This window comes from Musa acuminata, chromosome BXJ1-5, assembly GCF_036884655.1.
Source record: "Musa acuminata AAA Group cultivar baxijiao chromosome BXJ1-5, Cavendish_Baxijiao_AAA, whole genome shotgun sequence".
In the NCBI taxonomy this organism is placed as follows: domain Eukaryota; kingdom Viridiplantae; phylum Streptophyta; class Magnoliopsida; order Zingiberales; family Musaceae; genus Musa; species Musa acuminata.
The window spans coordinates 46750796-46764622 of record NC_088331.1 but is presented as its reverse complement, the minus strand read 5'-3'; the positions used below and the strand labels follow the sequence as shown (position 1 = coordinate 46764622).

General features: G+C 43.0%; 2 protein-coding genes across 3 annotated transcripts; both read right to left on the bottom strand.

The window, feature by feature from the left end:
* Nucleotides 1-524: 524 nt before the first annotated feature.
* Nucleotides 525-8011, bottom strand: LOC135674705 (polyprotein of EF-Ts, chloroplastic-like). 2 transcript variants are annotated; one of them, XM_065184799.1, is made up of 4 exons: nucleotides 7884-8011; nucleotides 3611-5722; nucleotides 1827-2532; nucleotides 525-1339 (listed from the first exon to the last, which is right to left on the bottom strand). In XM_065184799.1, exons 2-4 carry the CDS (start codon nucleotides 5649-5651, stop codon nucleotides 733-735), a joined length of 3354 nt encoding a protein of 1117 aa, XP_065040871.1. In that variant the 5' UTR covers nucleotides 5652-5722; nucleotides 7884-8011; the 3' UTR covers nucleotides 525-732. The 2 variants fall into 2 exon arrangements, with proteins under 2 accessions (XP_065040871.1, XP_065040872.1); XM_065184800.1 differs by lacking the exon at nucleotides 7884-8011 and adding an exon at nucleotides 7493-7859.
* Nucleotides 8012-8545: 534 nt separating this feature from the next.
* Nucleotides 8546-12792, bottom strand: LOC135674704 (respiratory burst oxidase homolog protein B-like). Its single transcript, XM_065184798.1, has 13 exons — nucleotides 12637-12792; nucleotides 11887-12456; nucleotides 11596-11755; nucleotides 11410-11458; nucleotides 11215-11328; nucleotides 10705-11136; nucleotides 10250-10636; nucleotides 10068-10163; nucleotides 9828-9943; nucleotides 9638-9740; nucleotides 9493-9566; nucleotides 8902-9413; nucleotides 8546-8818 (listed from the first exon to the last, which is right to left on the bottom strand). Exons 2-13 carry the CDS (start codon nucleotides 12407-12409, stop codon nucleotides 8709-8711), a joined length of 2676 nt encoding a protein of 891 aa, XP_065040870.1. The 5' UTR covers nucleotides 12410-12456; nucleotides 12637-12792; the 3' UTR covers nucleotides 8546-8708.
* Nucleotides 12793-13827: the final 1035 nt, after the last annotated feature.

Below are 13827 nucleotides of genomic sequence, written 5' to 3'. Positions count from 1 at the left end.
AAGACGGCCTCTCAAATCATAGATAGCAATGTAGAAATGTAAATGTAGATGTCCGGAAACATAGTGATCATCTTTTTCGGATTGGCTTTTGTCGATAGATCCATAGCAGGATCCACGCTACCTGATCGAGTCTATTACCTATGTTGGTTTGACTGTTCCCACAAAACAGAGTGTTGATCTTATTTACCGCTTAAATGGGAATTTGAAGAAGATTGAGTTGATCATTTTAGATTATAAATCTTGATGAAATTAAAGTTTCTCATTTGTCATTTAGATTATCAGGGTTTAATGAATACATTTGTTTTACACTACACCGAGATAAGACTTAGTTTCACTACTTAGAATTAAGTTGTAAAAAAGAAAGATGCTTATTATAATTACAACAACAAAATCATAAAATCTTAATTATTTAAAGGAAATAATTACTCTTATCATTATGCTACTACGAAATTGTTGCTCATTTAGCAAAATTTGGCAATCATTTCTCTCACTGCAACACTACTCAAGCACAAGAATCTGCAACATAAACAACATGACATCATCACGGCCATGCAATTTTCCTTCCAGAATTCTGTCATCAAGGCGAAAATTCACTACTTTGTTGATTAAAAGATGATACAACAAAATTAAATACAGAAGCAGAACCTTACAAATCGTGAGTCACATTCGTGTTCAAAAATTCTCTCAACTCTTCCAAGACTATGCATGGTTGCCAACCTCAGATTTCAGTCCTTAGCTCTCCCCAAGAGTGAAGCGAACAAACCTCCTAACTTTGATGTTCTCTCCGAGGGCAGCAACTGTCTGCTTCACCAGATCCTTCACCTTAATGCTATCATCTTTGATGAAGGGTTGCTCCAGAAGAGCAAGCTCTCCTAGCCTCTTTGTGATCCTTCCTTCAACAATCTTCTCCTTTATTTGATCGGGTTTCGACTTGAGATCCTCTCTCTGCATTTCTATATCTTTTTCCTTTGTGACAATACTCTCTGGGATGTCCTCGATGGAGACGAACTCAACCTGTGGGCAGGCCACTACCTGCATAGCAAGGTCATCAACCAATTCCTTGAACTTTTCGCTCCGCCCCACAAAATCGGTTTCACAGTTGACTTCAATGAGTGTGCCGATGCGGGAGTCATGGATGTAGGATGAAATCCGACCTTCGGCAGCTAGTCGGGAGGATTTTTTGTCAGCAGATGATAGGCCCTTCTTGCGGAGGTACTCCTGAGCCTTCTCAAGGTCACCACCACTTTCTGCAAGAGCTTTTTTGCAGTCCATCATGCCAGCACCTGTTTCCTCCCTAAGTTGCTTCACCAATGCAGCTGATATTGCAACTGTTTTAGGCCTGCAACAGTTCATACTTATGGTCAACATCTTCCGAATTTAAGATCTAATTAAAGTGGGTTCACAATCTTATACATATGCCCATAGTTCATACTGATGTTCAAAGCGGTTCATACAGCATAATGTATAATTGCACAAGAGTACATGAATATGCATTTTGGAAAACGATAACCAAAGAGACAAAAATTAGCATCAAATGGCTTTTTTATTTGCTTTTCTTTCTTCTTTTTTGGGGAAAGATGACGACCACTAGCATAACGAAATCATGCAGTAACATTAAAACTAACGCAGCAGTTAAGAAATGAGGATTAAACAGCTTCACGAGGCACAAGACGGTTCAGATTCTCCATTTTCAGAATTTGTCTTCCTAGTCAGCTAGTAAATAAAGCCAAGCCTTGTATCTTGAACATAACAACATTAATTGTGATTAAAATCATAACAAGCTTTAGCTACAACAGGATGAACTATGTAAGGAGTAAAAGGCTTACTTCTCAATAGCTTCCTTGGTTTCAGCAGGTTGATCCTTTGGGACTGCAGGTGAAGATTTAGCTGCAGTTTGTGCAGCTACCTCAGCAGCAAAGTCCTGGCTTTTCTTCTCTAAGCCTTCTCCAAGATTGTATCGGACAAACCTTTTGACTTTGATATTTTCTCCAAGAGTCGCAATGGTCTGCTTTACTAAATCCTTAACTACCATTTTATCATTCTTTATGTATGGTTGCTCAAGCAATGCAAATTCTTCAAGTTGCTTTTTAATTCGGCCATCAACAATTTTTGATCTTATGTTCTCAGGTTTAGTCAAAAGGTCTTCCTTCTGCATTTCAATTTCCCTCTCCTTCTTCACAATTTCTTCTGGAACATCTTCAGTGACCAGATAACGAACCTGAGGACATGCTGCTACTTGCATGGAGAGGTCATCAACCAACTCCTTAAAGATGTCACCTCGAGAGACAAAATCAGTTTCACAATTCACCTCCATGAGCACTCCTATTCTGCTGTCATGGATATAAGATCCGATCCTACCCTCAGCAGTTGCCCTACTGGCCTTTTTATCTGCACTTGCTAAACCTTTTTTTCTGAGGAACTCCTGGGCCTTAACAATGTCACCTTCAGTTTCTGCAAGAGCCTTCTTGCAGTCCATCATACCTGCACCTGTTTCTTCACGTAATTGCTTTACTAGTGCTGGTGAAATGGTAGCTGCATTTTGTATATCAATTACAGGTCAAAAAACATGTTGCAGCAACCTTATAGCTGATAATGAATGCTGGAGAAATATAACAACTATCTGGTGGCAGCAGAGGTATGATTACTATTCACTTTGGAAACAACATATTTTCAAGATCTCTTGGTATGCAATTAATACTGTGAGATGCCAATCAGATTTTAGGTGTTGAAAGAAGCTCTATTAAACGGATAAGTTTTACAGAATTTCCCTATTTAGAATAATAAATATAATATTAAAAGAGAATTTTAGACTATAGTTATATCGATAGCAGTAACACAAATGGTAAAGACACTTAAAATGCAAAAAGCAAAAAAAGAAACCACGTTCCACAAATGCTATATAACAAGAAATTGCATTGTCAAAATTCAGAAGTATTACTGATTGTAGATAACGATGAAAGAAAACTGACCACAAAGTTATCAAAATATAAATGTCAAATGACTTGAAATTGGCAGACTAAGACTAAACAAGATTTTAGTTAGAAACTCCGCAAAATGTTAAAATTGCTTTTGAACTACTAGCAATATTGTCCTCAAAAGGAATGAATGGAGGGAAAGGAGACATGTAGCTAACATTAATATTCCTGTTCTTATAGCATAATTGATCAATCACACAGGCAACATGGGGAACGAGATGTTGAAGGATGCTAGTGAACAAGACATAAATCTTTTCAGATGTTAATGGACATCGGAGCCCAAATTTCTTTGTTCACATCAGACTTAAAACAAAACTTGACCACCTACAATCTCCTGGTGTTTTATATGTTCTCAAATTTCTTAGTGAAGGAATGTTATTTTGATGTTGATCTGAAAACCCTGGTTATCATGCAAAAAATTATGAAGCTGATCCAAGCACGCATATAATAACAATGAAGAGTCTAGGATTCAACAGTGATGTCAAATTTAATACGAATCTTCACTCTGGTCAGCTAATTGTCCAACATGATTCTCTCCTTGCACGAAAAGGAAAATAAGTGTGCATTATCCAAGAAACTTTTACTGGAAAAGGAATTTTATCTGAAGATGTACCCAAATGAGGAAACTTTCAAACCTTTGATGGAGCTTCCTATGCCAGAAGGGCCAGTTTGCTCACTTAAGTTTCCACCAGCCACGGCTTTTGCATCATGTAATTTGGCAGCAACGGTCTCATTCTCAGCCAGTATAGTTGATTTTTGTGCCACATCTTCAGTAGCTACAGTGCTATCTAATTGGATACTAGAAATGACCACTGAATCCACAGCTTCCGTAGATAAGGTTTGATCATTCAGAATTCCAGCATCATTTTTTGTCTCTAATTCTCCAGGAGAATCTTCAACTTGCACAGAATCTACAAGGTCCTCTTTCTCTTCTGAGCTTGGAGTTTCCAAACTTTGTTTGTCCTGCTCAAGAGTTTCAGCTGTCACATCAGTTTCCTTCACTCCAATTACAGAAGCCTCAGCTTCTACTGAACTATTAGCTGCCAAAACTTCTTCAATTTCCTTTGAAGCTTGAATATTACTAGTTACTTCTTTACCTGCATTGGTTAAAGAAGCTTCGTCCACTGCTGGATTTAACGAATTGTTGGCAGAAGATTCACCTCCCTCTGAAACTATTTCTGAAGTTATGTTTTCTTCCTCTACAGAGTTGGAGGACTCCTCTATATTATCTTTTGCAGGGATCACAACTGGAATTGAATCTCGAGAAGACTGATTCAAGATTTTGGAGCTTTTCTCATCCTCTTGTGCAACTATATCAGCAATCTGAGACAATTCCTCAGTCGTGTTCTCCAAATTATTTGAAACGGGATCGACAGAAAGAGTTTCCTCGTGAAGCACTTCAGCAACAGATTTCTCATCATCAGCCTCAGTAGTTGAATCAGAGGAATCAATGAGTTGCGTATCATCACTACTTGCTGAATTATCAACGACAGAAGTATTAGAACTTTCTAATATTTCATCAACTTCTCCTACTGTCTGCTCCATCGTTTCCAGAGATTTTTGTGTTCTCTCTCGTTCATCCAAGAAAGAAGCAATTTCCTTGTTCTTGCGGAAAGCCAGCTCAAACGGATTCGTTGCTACATGCAGCACACCTTTATTAAGTTTCATGTTTAACCCTTCAACATCTTCTTCTTTTTTCATTGTTAAAGTTACCTGCCCTCTGTTAATGCGCAATACACGTACATTAACCTCTTGGCCGACCTGCAGTGACGAACTCCCTAAAATGCCACCAAACCCTTCAGATTCTTCAGCCACAGGAAGAAATCCTTCTTCTCCATCAGGAAGTGACACAAAAGCCCCTGATCTTGTGAGGTTCTTCACAGTCCCATCCAAAATTTGCCCCTTAACAAACTTTGAGCTCTTTTGTTTCTCCTCTCTTTTCTGATTTGACCTTGAAGTATTTTTCCTGACAGGTCTTGGCTTTTCACTACTTTCATATGTAGATTCTTTTTTCTGTTGGATTTTAGCTGTGTCATCCGTATCACGCATTGTTAGAGAGATTCGTCTAGTCTCCTTATTGGCCTCCACAAGTCTCACTTTCACCTCTTGTCCAATAGAAACAACAGCCGCAACATCCTTGACATAACTATCACTCATCCTGGAAACATGTACCAGACCGTCTGTGTAGGCTCCAAAGTCCACAAAACAACCAAATGGCTGAATTGATCTTACTTTTCCTATAAATGAAGCACCTGTAACTAATTCCTCATCCTTCACAGGAGGCATCTCACTCTTCCTCACAGGTCTAGTGCGTTTGGTTTTACTAGAAGAAGTGGTAGTTGGATTTGGTGGACCAGGTTCATTTGATTCATCAGAACTAGATGGTGCTTCTGAGCTTCCATCAGCAACATCCCCTGAAACAGTAGGATTTGGTTCTTCTACAGTTAAATCAGTACCAACAGCTGCTACCGTTCGAATTCCATGGCAAAAGCGACTAGTGTGTAGCTGAATCAGTCTCAATGATGAATGTGGTAACAGAAACCTTTGAGATGATTTAAGCCTGGTGTCCTTTTCAGAAGTATCACATCTTGTTAAGTGTATCTCCTTCCTTGGGCCGAAAACAATTCGAGGAACCAGAGTGATATTGCCTATAGTACAATGAATTACAGGAGTCATCTTGAATGAAACCTTCTGCTTCAGGAAGTATTATCTGAAATAAAAGTTTTGGCTCCAAATTCTCTTTCGACCTGCACAAAGCATAGATTGCAGAAATTATGTTAACTGGGTCAATTCTTAAAAAAACAATAACAACAACACTTTGGTGACAAATTGGATGTAGAAATCATGCTGGCATCTATTTGATACCTGCTGAAAAGAACAATTTGATCTTTTTGTTATATTACATAAGAAATGCAGAAACTTGAGCTAAATAAGGAAATAACACATAATTCCATTGAGACCAACTAGATTCTGTGACTCCTAAGAGGATAATAAAACAACCATGAGACTAGCCATGCGAACAAGAATCTCCACTAGCAGAAGTAATCAGCAAGATGTCACAAATTCTCGGATCCATGCTATAATTGCTAAGACTTTTTTAAGAAATTAAATATCCAACAAAAGCAATAACAAAAAACACTTATCCACTATCTGGTTACAGATTATGAATATTCTGTGGCATATCAAGTGCTCACTAGAACATAAAGAAACTAGTGACGCTAAGCTCTTGTACCTTTTAATACACACACATTTATCTTATCTAGACACATAAAATTACATCTCTTTCCACTTTATCCTTAGATTTCTGGCACTTTCTCATGCCATCTCAATTCTCCTCCACTTGTCAATCAATCTTCTCAGGCAGTCAATCGTCAGTACCTCTCATATCTGATTTTTAATCTAGCACTAGATTTAACAATCATTAAGCTTCCCACTCATGTACACAAAATTTGTCTTATAATTTAGATATTTACTATCCCATGGATCCGGTAATCTATAACAAAGAAACTGAAGATTGCAAATAAATATTCCCAAATTCTTTGAAAGAAAAGTTGCAGGTATTAACTTGTTGAATGATCAAAAACTCATGTCTAAGATAAAGTAATTCTCTAAGAATCACATGTTAATGGAGATCCCATTGTCAAAATGGTTCTGAATTTTAGAGTTGTGATTTCTACATGATACAATTTCTTGACATAAATGAATAAATCTGTCTCATCTAGAAGCTTAAATTTTTAGATGCACGGGCAAGGATCAAAATATTAACAGGTGTCAGGGTAGGTTTTTAGATGCATATTACGAGTATGGATGAACAATTTCTTTTCACAATAACTATAAAGGTAAAGTCCCTACATGTGTAGTGAAATATAATTCCCCTAATTTAGCCTCATCTCGAAAGTAGAAAAAAGGCTTAAGTTGATTTACAAAGACTTAGTGGTTGTACTATTATTAATCTGAACTTGAGCATCTTGGTTCAATGGCTCAGGCTTAACAAAGTTAATAGATCGATTATTCCGTCGAGTCAGCCCGTGATACCTTCCATTCATACAACTTCAAATATTATTCTTCATTTACAGATCTGTCATCTATAGCTGGTAGTGTTTGTGCTTAGATTCTATAACTGGCACTTCATAGTATACTGATGGAAGATATAGCATATGAAAATTGTCATGTATTCAATCTTTAATAGCTTACACAATAATTACACACCTCCAACCATTACGCACCTGCAAGTCTTTTAAATCCTAATCATGCATTTGACACTTTATAACAATAAAAATTAAATCTAGAAAAGGGATTTCTGATGTTGTGTCTGTGTCCAGTGTGAGAGAAGGAAAGGAGGTATTTTCTTATTTTCCAGAGACCTGTTGCCAACACTTCTTTCATATCAACTGATAAAAATTCAAACACAAAGTTAGATCACTACTGTAATGGGAAGCAGCAAAGCTTCCACACTCTCGTGCTCAACAAGTAGCACCTAAAATTCCAAACACATAATTCCCAGTAGCACTCACAACCTTGGCACTTGTAAATCTCCGAGTAAGTATTTCGGGATGTGAGGTCAGAGAACATGCAGAAAACAACCAACTTGTGGCATGAATCAACTAATTAGCGCCCTTCGCCTTCTCAATCTCACGTTTCACACAATTTTGATGCCAGCAAATCCAACCAGAAGTAGAAAACCGTAACTTCCACAAGAGAATCTCCTTTCCAAATTCCAAATGGGGTTTCTTTCCAATTTCTGGAACGATTTCCAATCAAATCCCAGTTGAAACAAGAAATGCACAGAAAGAAGAGGACTTTAGGATTAAAAAACACAACTTGCGGCAGTACAACAGAAGTCGAACAGATAAGGCTGGGATGGGAACAGTGAAGCCGGTTGATGGAGGCAGGTTAAGAAAGGAGCACCTTCTTTGGGGCCGACCTCTACCTCTTCTTCTGCTTCGTCTTCGTCTCTCTCCGACGAAGAGAGAGGAGAGAGGGGGGGGGGGGGGTGGGGTGTCTATGCAGCCTTATCTTTGCGGGATGAGAGTGAGGCCGCGAATGTATTGGTGAGCCATCTTCCTCACACGCAGACATGGATGAGATAAAAAGGGAAGACGCCGCGGCGATTTGAAACCAAACCAGCCCGGCCCGGCCCGCCCCGGCTCGGTTCGTCTTGATTTTGTCCGATCAAGCCCGGCCCGTTGTTTCTGAGTTTTTACATGGATCAATCCGGTCCATTACATTGGTTTATTTAAATTAAATTAGGGATATCACATATCTATCATATAAGAGTTTAAAATGACGTATTAGCCCATATAAATTGTAATATAACCTCTATAATTATTACAAATATTAAGAGCCTTCACAAAAGTATCCCTTTTGTTAACATTCATCCAAAAAATTTAGGTTAATCATGATTAGCTAGAGTTAATATCAATTATTTGTATGTAACTATTAGCTAGAGTTAATATCTATCATGCACTTGAATATACATATGGTAATATTCATCTATTATAAAAAAAATAAATTATATATATATATATATGAAAACACAGAAAAAATGAATTCAATTGATCACAAAGAAATTGCAACCAAGGATGATTTTGTTATTACATAAGTAATATAAAATAATTACATATTAAATTTCTACAACTTCGACGAAGAAAAATGGAACATCTTGTGTGGGATATCACTCGGTGAAGCCCAGCAGGGGGAATCTAAAGGGATTACAAAGAATAGCTGACAGCATCAGAAGTTCTCCTTGTGGAAGACGAACTTTGTGCTTGTTTTGTGCGAGAAATCCTGTGACAACCGTCGCAATTCTCCGATCACCATCGGGTCTCCGCAGTAAAAGACTCCTGAATCGTAACACGGTCAAATGTCAGATTGTTTCCGAGAAGAACGATGAGAAGGGATTCGATCGAGATATCTGGAGGCTTACCGACGCGTTGATTCGGGTGATTGATGGCGATGCGCTTGAAGACGTTGCGCCAGTTGGGCCTGGCGAAGTGCGTCTTGACGCGCGTCCCGGAGACGATGTCGACCCCGTTCTTGGCGTGGTGGAGGGCTTGGAGCATGACGATGAGGGCGGAGCGGGCGTCGCCTTCCTCGTACACGCTGGTGCAGTGGTTGTGCAGCTCGATCACGCCGTCCTTGTCCTTCTCGGCCACCTCGTTCATGATGCCCCGGAACCACTCGAACGAGCCCTCCTCCCGAGTCACCCAGTAGAAGTACGCGCGCTGCGCCATGAAGGGCTTCTTCTTCGCCTTGGTCGCGCTCTCCACGTCCGCCGCCGCCGTCGTCTTCTTTTGCTCGACGTTGTTGAGCACGTCCTTGACGATGCTGATCAGAGGAGTGGCTCCGATGCCGAGTCCGATGAGCAATAGGACATCGTAGTGCTCGTAGTCTTGAGCAGGAGCACCGTAAGGCCCATCGATCAAAAGCTTCGGCAATCTAATACACAGCAGGACGACGCATGGTAAGACGACAGAGATAGTGCGAGTTGCTGCTGAAACGTAGGGATTCACTATACCTGGGATTGTTTCCTCCAGGCATGACATCAGCTCTGAGGAGTCCGCTCTGATCGCTCTTTGCAGGTTGGCACACCTGTTGCATTCCGATAGCAGTGTTAGCGAAAGCAAAGCCGCGTTCTCCGTGACTGCTGCAACTTCTCCTACCTGTGAGAAGACGGCTCTGAGTTGCGAAGTCCAATCGCCTCTTGTGCGGATGTGGATGCTGAGGTAGTCGTCTCCCGGAGCCGAAGTGATGGAGAAGGGGTGCCTGTCCAAAGAAATCATGCAGTCCTCGACATTAAGACTTTGATCAGTGCAATCCCAGTCAAAGTCAACGTACATCAATGTAGATTACCATTCGAACGGTGACACCGCGGCACAGTTAAGGAAGATGTATTGCCCGCTCCTGTACTTGAAACGTTGAGGTTTGGACATGCGGAGAGCCAAAACGTTTCCTGGGTACACAGCAACCTGCAAACACGAAAGAAGATGAAGTTTCCGAAGCTGCATCATCTTTTATATATAGAGAGACAGAGGCTCACATGAGCCCATGACTGCTACTCTTGCAATAGAAAAAGGGAAGCAAAGTCTATACCTTTTGAATCCTCACTGTCTTGTGGCCGGACCTGAAGGCACGGAGAAGGCGCTCGCATGCATACAATGTGACAGGGATGGCCAAGTACATCCACGTCTGCGTTATTTAGGAAGCAGGGTCAGATTGATCGTCTACACAAAGACTACATGTAAACTAATCCCTGATGCCCGCCATTAACGCACCGTCTTCTTGTACCACTTCTTGATGAGGTAGAGGCATACGCCATGGACGACGTAGAGCACGTAGACGATGACGAAGAGGTGGTGGGAGTACCAGAAGGCGTTGAAACCGGTGAGCCGGCGCAGGGGATTCGTGGGGCTTAACCGGTTGCGGCGGAACCAGGGCTGGGCCAGCACGTAGGCGATCACCATGAGCACCAGCATGACCACCCCGGTCCACCCCTCGGTCCCCTTGACGAACCACCAGTAGTTGGGCGGCCGGTTCTCCCCGAAGAAGGGCTTCATCGGCTCGTACTCCGCGTCGGTGGCGTGCAACAGCCGGGGGAAGTCGCAGGTCAGGTGAGCCCCGACGTGGAGCGCGACGCCGACCACGATGCCGGCTGCAATCACCTGATCATCGAATCCGACGACGTTAGCTTCTGGGGACTAGAGAGGTTTTCGCCTGATTTACCGGTTACCTTGTGGAAGTTGATGTTGTCATTGAAGGGGATGATGACACCGAGCTTGGTCCTGCTTCGTAGCCATGTGATGGTGTTGCGGCAAACAGGGAGGAGGATGAGGGCCATGTTGAACTTGAGAGTTTCTGCGCCGCCCTTGGCGGTGGTCACGCAGTAGCCCATGATGTGGAAGACGGCGCGACGACGGTACGCGATGAACTTCCAGGTGAAGAGGCCAGCGCAGATGGAGAGCCACAGGGCCATCACCCAGACCCGCTTCCAGTTGTCCTCCATGAAGTAGGAGATCCGCCGGCAGTAGCGACGGACCGGGTTCTTGTCCTTGGTGGGCACCAGCTTCTGGCTGAGCATCTGGCTGAGGTTGTTGCTGTTGGCGTAGAGCATGGCCGATGGCTGCACTGCTGGCTGGAGCAGCAGCATCTCCAGGTTGTACAGCTGCTTGCAAAGGGTTTCGACTGTGAGTGGTGACAGTAACAAGGGATAACGACAGTGCTGGTTTCTGGATGTGCAGACCTCGATGTAGCCCAAATTGTTGGGGTCGAGCTCCTCCATGATCAGAGCTGTGTACTCCTCGACGCGTTCCTGGATCCTCGACAGCTTGTTCGCGGAAGCGCTGAGGGCGATGATCTGAAGCAAAAGTTCATCGAATGGCGAATTAGATGACATTTTTGTGAGGAAGCGCGAAGCAGAGCATTTTGACACACACACCTCTCTGACTTCTTCCTCTGTGATCCTGCCGTCTGCGTTCTTGTCCACCCTGTGTTCGGGTCAACATCATGCTTTGAAGTCAGATCACGAAATCAACTTTCAAGGTTAATTCGACTACAGAACCGAATGATTTAGTGGAGGATTGAGATGTTCAGCCACGAGAAGAACAGAGCACCGGAAATTTACATGTCAAAGAAGGTCTGAAGACGCGCATCAAAGCTCTGGTCGGAGAGCTGTTCCCAGAACTCCCAGAGCTCCTCCTTCGTTAGCACAGCTGCGGTGATTCCCCGCCTTCGTGCCAATGCATCGAACACCTCACCCGCGAACTCCTCGGATCCCACCATTCCTGCAATTCTCAGAGGCTAACTGCAATTTAGACTGATGTAGCTCCTCTGTCTTTGCTTGTTCGTGCGGTGATGATTAGAACTATAGAGAAGCCATATGAGTAAAAGCTCATCGTGCTCGAGAGTCGATTACCTATGCACTTTCCGAACCTCGACCTGAGAAGCACCCCATCGACGGCGAGCTCGTCGAACCGTCGTTCGACCTGCGGCCAGCCCTCGCTCGCGACGTTCTTGGTCACAAACTGGAGGCCCTTGATGGCCTGAGCCGCAGATGACTTGGTCCGGTCGAGCCGCTCCGCCCGCCTCGAGGAGGAGGTCATGCGGCGGAACTCGTGCCCCACCTGCTTCAGCTTGGACGACAGGCTCGCGCCCACCATCGGGGAGCGCCTCTCCAGGTTCTTCGCGAGCAGCGCCGCCTCCGGGTCACCACTTTGGATGCTCTGAATCGCGATCGCGTCGTCCCTGACGTCGAGCGTTATCTCCACGTAGTTGTCGTCACCCTTGAACCTCGCGCTTCGCTTCTTGCCGGCTTTCTTTGACGCCAAAGGGCCGCCGAGAGGGCCGCTGTGTCCGACCGACCGCCCACCGTCGGACTCGGACTCAGACTCGTGGTCGAAGTAGTAGCGAAGGGTGCCATTCTCCGTTGCCGAGCCCATCGCTTCTCACTCGCCACAGTGTGGTTCAAGTGCCTACCCCGGCCTTCCTGCAAACCATTATCCATGGATCAGTACCTCTATGATTGCACCGACTACAGACAAGAAGATCTAAAGAACAATATTAATTGGACCGAGATCGTGATCCAGCTGGATCTCAATATCCGATCATGAAGGCGCCAATCTCCATGAGGGATCAAATCATGGATCGCGGCAGAGAGTTTGCTCACCGCAATGCAGTCGTCGGAGGCAGACGCTGGTTGTTTCCTCTTCCCGTCGGTGGCAAGCAGCCTGAGGTTGGGCTATGGAGTCCAAAGAGAGAGAAGAAGAGAACATATATAGAGACTTAATGAGACAAGAGATAGTTGCAGTAGATATGGTTGCGTTGCACATGGATGAACAGTCAAAAAGACAAAAGAGCAGTACGATAGCAGCAAATCCAAGGGGCGCCATTAGGTTGTGCACTAACTCCACCTCTGGATTTGCAGCAACGCCGAGTCGACGTCACCCATGTTGGACAGTGGTTGGCAGCTTCCAACTTCGCCTACCTTGGGATAAGGAAGCATACTAATGAGCACGACGACGACCCTGAGAAGGTGGCGGTCTTCGGCGTGTGGGTCCGTGTTTTGCACGTATATAGACATAGTCATCAAACAGCTGAAGAATCCATGGAAGGATTGGGAAACCGGAAGCTGAGCCTCGTCTTTCCGGCGTCGGTGGGGACTTCTTCTCTTGTTTCAGCTGCATGGCTCATGGACTCTACTACTGCAGTTGGAATACGTATATATCATGTATGAATGTATGAGAAGTTCTAATTTGAAGTTGGCCTGTGAATGAACATAGGAAAGAGAATTGTTTTTCTATTGGAATATTTATTCTCTGAACAAAAGTCAATGATGATCCACCATTTGCCAAATAATCCTGTTCGATTTAATGATATCTTGAATAGATTTCACTAAATAAACACATGTTAGGAAACTAAAATGTGCATCGTATTAGCCTATTATAATCCAATATGAAGGTTATATTGTTTGAAATTTTTGTTTAGGTATATGATTCCATATGATTTGACTACACAAATATGCATCACAGTTTGGCTCATGAAAGTTTGCAGATTGTGTCGGCATCAATCATGTCGAAGGTCATATTCTGATAGAATCAATTGCTTCTGGTTTCCTTGGTTTAGATTCCTTGATAGGAGTTTTGTGTACAGAATATATCTTGTTCTTGGATCAACAACATCAATCACGGCATTGAATGAGACATCACATAGAAATGCTACATCCTCTCTCCAAGACTAAAGTTTTAACAGTCAATTGTGCATTCTCAAAACAATCTCAAGCTTTGTCAATCTTCCTTTGTTTCTTCACCGTATTCATAGGTCAGATCTGTTGGCATTTCTACAGTCTCTTTGTCTATGG

Bases quoted from the DNA above. Each gene is read 5' to 3' on its own strand.
- LOC135674705 (XM_065184799.1), bottom strand. From the start codon at position 5,651: ATGACTCCTGTAATTCATTGTACTATAGGCAATATCACTCTGGTTCCT. The intron at 2,533-3,610 runs GTTTGAAAGTTT...TACAAAATGCAG, and splicing joins CATAGGAAGCTCCATCAAAG to CTACCATTTCACCAGCACTA. The intron at 1,340-1,826 runs GTAAGCCTTTTA...GAACTGTTGCAG, and splicing joins ACCAAGGAAGCTATTGAGAA to GCCTAAAACAGTTGCAATAT.
- LOC135674704 (XM_065184798.1), bottom strand. From the start codon at position 12,409: ATGGGCTCGGCAACGGAGAATGGCACCCTTCGCTACTACTTCGACCAC. The intron at 9,944-10,067 runs GTATAGACTTTG...TCGTGTTTGCAG, and splicing joins AGACAGTGAGGATTCAAAAG to GTTGCTGTGTACCCAGGAAA. The intron at 9,567-9,637 runs GTAGGAGAAGTT...GGAATGCAACAG, and splicing joins TCAGAGCCGTCTTCTCACAG to GTGTGCCAACCTGCAAAGAG.